We start from the raw sequence: 5,000 nt of genomic DNA, 5'->3' as shown, positions 1-5,000 counted from the left end.
CGTATCGGAGCGCTATTGGACGAATGGGTTGATCTGCTGTCGACGGTCGCAATGAAGCAGCCGGTGGTGCCATGCAGAAGATCCATGTGAACTAATGTGTTCTCATGTTGTTTGCGTTTGCGTACCAGCGCTTCGTATTTTTCCGCCGCGCTGTACGACAATATTTCATACTTTGTCATCGTTTTATCCTAGAAACATCGTTTGCCGATTTACAGAGGAATAAAATGAACACGGTTTTCCAACAAATCAAGCGGCGGGCTTTGACTAAACACGCCTGAAATCATGAGCGGAACCATACAGTGCAGTACCATGCGCACGTGCCCGTTCACGGAGGCTACCATACGAATGGCGGCCTGCGAGAAATTGAACCCTCCTTCAGAAAAGAAGTTTAACAAATTGGAATGTTTTGAGCTAATCTTCGTGCACGTTGTACTGAAGATTGTGCTAAATTGAAGATTTTTTTTTAGTAATTTTGAAATTCTAATTCAAGTAAGAAAATATTTCTGTGCATTTTGGCCAATAGGTTTTTGTTTTTGACAATTGTTCTAGAATCGATGCGTGAAGTTTGTAATTTATCGTCCCACCGGACTTGCAAATTGCACTTGAACATTAGTTATCACACTGCTAATCAATACACACGTGTTCTTTTCTTCGTTTGTTCGGATGGTGCGGGAACGCACCAACACGTCACACGCGTTACAATGAATCCCATTTCCACGCTTTCCATCGGTGAAGCCTTCAAATTTTCACGTCCTGCGGCAGCTCCGCAATGCGCCACCGTCGCACATCGTGAAAACAAAATCAGCGAAGGTGTGTGCGTGTGTTTACGGTTTGTTGTTAACAAGGCGTCCGGTTCGACCGTGCGCGTGTTGCATATGCTAGGAAGTAATGTTGGCAACAGTAACAGCACCGAATTTAGAATTGTGTTGTTAAAGTTAAGCACATTTATAATTAGGTTATACAAGCGCTAGAATTTAGTTTAAAAGTGTCTTCTTCGAGGCTCTGTATGTTGCGTGTTCGTGGTAGAAGAACATATATTTTAATGTAAGGCAATACCTTGTCAGCTGTAACTTTCATGTTGGCTATCAAATGCTCGTTTCATGAGGAATCTTTATATGCAATAAATGAAGAATTTAAAAGGGGTCATAGGGAAAGATGTTAAAACTCCTTTGACTAATTGAGTAGCTTCGTAATGTCAGTGATGCTTTAGTGAAACAGTAAAACTTGATTCGTAATTTGTTTTGAAGATTTATTCAGTCGTCCGTACGCGGTTCGATGGTAGTGTCACGAGAGGACAGAACCACTAATTGGATTGCTTGGTCGCGTGGGTTGGATTGTCGCGATAAAGCTAAGATTCATCGTTTCGAAGCAAGTTTGAAGGCTGGAGACTACTTTACAATACCATACGATTCTTAGCGTGTGCGAGGGGCGATTATATTTGACATTTGTTAGTTGCAGTTGCGTAAATCTGGCAGGAATAAGGGTGTTAGCCATTTGACCGTTAAATGTGACGTAACGGGCGAGAAGGTTCGATAGTTTTGATACATTTTACATAACTATGCTAGCTTTCCGATCGATCATAAACTTAATTCAATTCAATTAGCATAACCGATATGCCACCAGGTGATAGAATGATTGACTTCCTATTGCTGTTCAGTCACACTTGTTACGTGTGTCGTATTGCTACAGTGTGTGTTCAGTCACCGTTAGTTTCGTCAGCACACGTAAGCTACATAACCTCTCCCGTATTCGCTCGTATTGTTGTTTCGTTAAGCATCACCTTGCATATAAACCGTAAAAATGTTTTAAAAAAAACAACCTTCTTATGGCTCATCCCTTTTCCTTCCTTCCCGACAGTCAACGCCCGTCGGTTCGCTACAGACCGGTCATGAGGTCGTTGTTTCGCCAAACCGAGAAAGACATACACCAGCGAACAAGGTAAGATGGTCATGTACTACTATATTGAATATGAGTTGAGTATCACCTATTGCTCCACACGGGCACTGTGATTCTGCTGCCCGTTATGCGTTATGTGACAAAATTAGGTTACGTTTGATCATGTTATCCTGCATCGTGCATTATCCCGTAACGCACAAAATGCTTTTACAAATCAGTGAGTCTGCGTCTTGATGGAGATAAAAAAAGATGACCCATAAGCAAATGTTTCATTTCCACCCTGGTTTTGTCTGATTTTAATCCGATTGTTGCACATTCTCTTGCATTACAAAAGTGTGGTATAACGTTCATCCGCGCATTGTATTTATCTTTCGACAATAACCATAATTACATCAAACACTCCGACCCGGAGATCCCCGAGATCGTCGTCGGGTGTTTTTGTTCTGTTTTCTAACAAATTGTGCATCCAATCAAATACATCACTCATTTGTCTGAGCAACCAATTTATAACAATTTGTCGTCTAACCTTTCCCACCTTTTCCATAAGCGAACGGCAAATATTCATACCATCTTCTGCGGGTTGACTAAAACAAGTCTTGTTTGTAGTGTGTGCATCGATATATCGATGCACTTCCATAACGATAAAACTCCCTCAAAATGGCGGTTGTTTAAGATAATAATTTCCTCATCAGACCGTGTGTATGTGTGTGTGCGTGTGTAGTGTTTCGTGTATTGTTCTAAACACTATTCTTCGAAGCCCACCGTGTGCTTTTGCTCTGTCGCATTTTGGAGAAGAATCAACGTCGTCGTCCGTATTCTGTATTTCTCTTGTTGATGCAAAAAGACACACATAATGTTTGGTTTCAATTTGTAACTGTTGACTGTGTATAAATCGTACAATTCACACAACAAATGTTCACAATGTTTTTTTTCCAAAACACATTTACCAACTCATGCAAACGAACAATTGTACACTAATAGTTTTAGTTGTTTATTTGTTCTTTTTTGTACAATTGGTACTATTCTTTTTTCATTTTGATTACCTCTAACAGTAAGCAAACAAGCATTTGTTTCAGTTTTAGTTGAGCATGTTTGTTTGGAACACAGATATGTGCTTTTTTTATTTAATTTGTTAAATATCTCGTCCGATCCCATGTACGTTGCAATTACGATCGAATACAATTTGGCAAATTTTGTTTTCTTTTTTCGTCTGATTTTTTCCTTTTAAGATCATTTTATCCACACTCCCACTCGCTCCTTCCAAAAAGATATTGTACGTAACATGAAATCTCTTCTGTACACACGATTGCGCTCCAATTGCTTTCAAATTCACGTCTCAATCACATTTACCTCCACCTACAATCCTGCATCATGCCGAACCTTCCGTCAAAACACTCCCAAAGGTCAGGGGATATTTTTGGATCTCATCGCTGCCCAGCTCTTTGCTCTCTCTCTCGTTGCAACCTCAGAGTTGGTGTGGTTGCAGTATGTTGCAAAACCACCTGTTCATCATTCATAGCGAGTTCAAATCAGTGTTTTGGTGGGTGACCCCTACTTGGTGGTAGGATTAGACCAACGAGATTTGGACATCTCAATAAATCCTAGCTTCTTGAAGAGCGTCCGTGATGCGACATTTACGTCCAGAATGTATGCGATCACTTCGGCACCTTGGGCATGATCGTCGCCTTGCCAGGCTTCAATCGTGCGAAGCGCCCAAGCCTTTACCAGAACCGAAGCTAAGCCTCGGTTTCGATGGGCGGGCTGGATATAAAGATGACCCAGTGCCCCGTATTCGTTTGTCAGTATCCATCCGGCCAGCTGCTTCGGTTGGTTGGCGGCGGTTCCCGGTGGTGTACGTGTTGCCAATGCAAGTCCACCATTCAGGCGCAGTAATGATCGATAGAACTCCTCCGAGCCTGCGTAACGGTGAGGCCATGTGTCGTTAACTTCGTCGGCGTATGACTCATGCAGTGGCAGTATCTCGTAACCATCAGGAATGCTAAAAGTTGTCGAACGAATGTCGATTGTCATGTTCTCTTGTACACGATCATCTTGTTATCGTTAGCATACACACCTGAGCTGTAGTGCTATGGCGGTTTTATTGGGCAAACGGAAGAATGTGGAATTGCGGAATATTAGATGAGGCGCCTTCAGCCGTAGAACGCTCTGCAGCATCGTATAGTGTTCCAGCGCAACGCAGCCAAATGCGGGATCGTTCATCCACTTGATCTGATCCGTCTCCATTAGCGCTCGTTGCAATCGAGACAAATCTTCTTGCAACGTCCAGAACACTACAGTCGGACACTGCGAAGCAGGAGTAGTACAATCAACACAATTTACAGCGTGTAACACAACGAACGTAACGTACCTTTGCTGCATCGGTAATGGCCACAAACGTGCCCGACGTTGTCAACTCCTCCCGATCAGCCAGCGCTAGCGTGAAGAACCGTTTCCACACAATGGGCGACACGGTCCAGTCTCCTCCTTTGGCAGAAGTCGGAACGGAAGACCTTTCTCGAATCTTTTCGCACCATCTCAGATGATTGTCAACGAACAGAAATGGCTCCAGCGTGCCGGGTAGACCACGACGGTAACATTCTCGCAACAATCTTATCTCATCCTCGCACAAACTTCGCAGCGGATCGGATGACTGCGGTGGCGAATGGTGTGATTCCTCCATCTTCGTTGTTACGCACGCGAAATGAGGGTTAGCAGCGAATGACCGGACCCGGGAACAACCGCTCGTGCCGGTAGTTGACGGAGTACTGACGGAATCGCCAGTGTCGCCGCTACCCATTATCATCACCTTGAACTAACGATTTGTGTTTACACAGTCTGAAGTGTGTCCAGGTGGATGGTTGCTTTGTAATTGCCAAAGCTTATCATTGTTGTTTACGCGTGTTTGACTTGACAGCGTCCAGTTAGTCCAGTTAATAATCGTTTAGCGTTCCTCGCGTCGGTAATCGATGTGTGTTTGTGTGCGTTAAATGAACGATTCTACCCTGTTGCCTGTTAGTCGTCGTTGTGTGTTGTACTAGATCGTCCAGTCGTCCAGTCGTCTAGTAGTGAGCTGCTGCTAGTTCCGTTGCATACAAAATCCAACC

At 43.5% G+C, this 5,000-nt stretch overlaps 1 protein-coding gene across 7 annotated transcripts in view; it reads left to right on the top strand.

Annotated features, from left to right (window-relative positions):
• LOC128299393 (casein kinase I) overlaps nt 1-5,000 on the top strand; it is a 71,844-nt gene that overhangs the window by 53,684 nt on the left and 13,160 nt on the right. For 6 of the 7 annotated variants that reach the window (XM_053035351.1, XM_053035353.1, XM_053035349.1 and 3 more), the window contains exon 10: nt 1,858-1,938. In XM_053035351.1, the coding sequence (XP_052891311.1) occupies nt 1,858-1,938 (81 nt within the window). Of the gene's footprint in view, nt 1-735; nt 811-1,857; nt 1,939-5,000 lie in introns of all 7 variants that reach the window. The other variant, XM_053035348.1, reaches the window with a different exon arrangement.

This window comes from Anopheles moucheti, chromosome 2 (assembly GCF_943734755.1).
Source record: "Anopheles moucheti chromosome 2, idAnoMoucSN_F20_07, whole genome shotgun sequence".
Classification (NCBI taxonomy): domain Eukaryota; kingdom Metazoa; phylum Arthropoda; class Insecta; order Diptera; family Culicidae; genus Anopheles; species Anopheles moucheti.
This window is presented reverse-complemented; position numbering and strand designations above follow the sequence as displayed.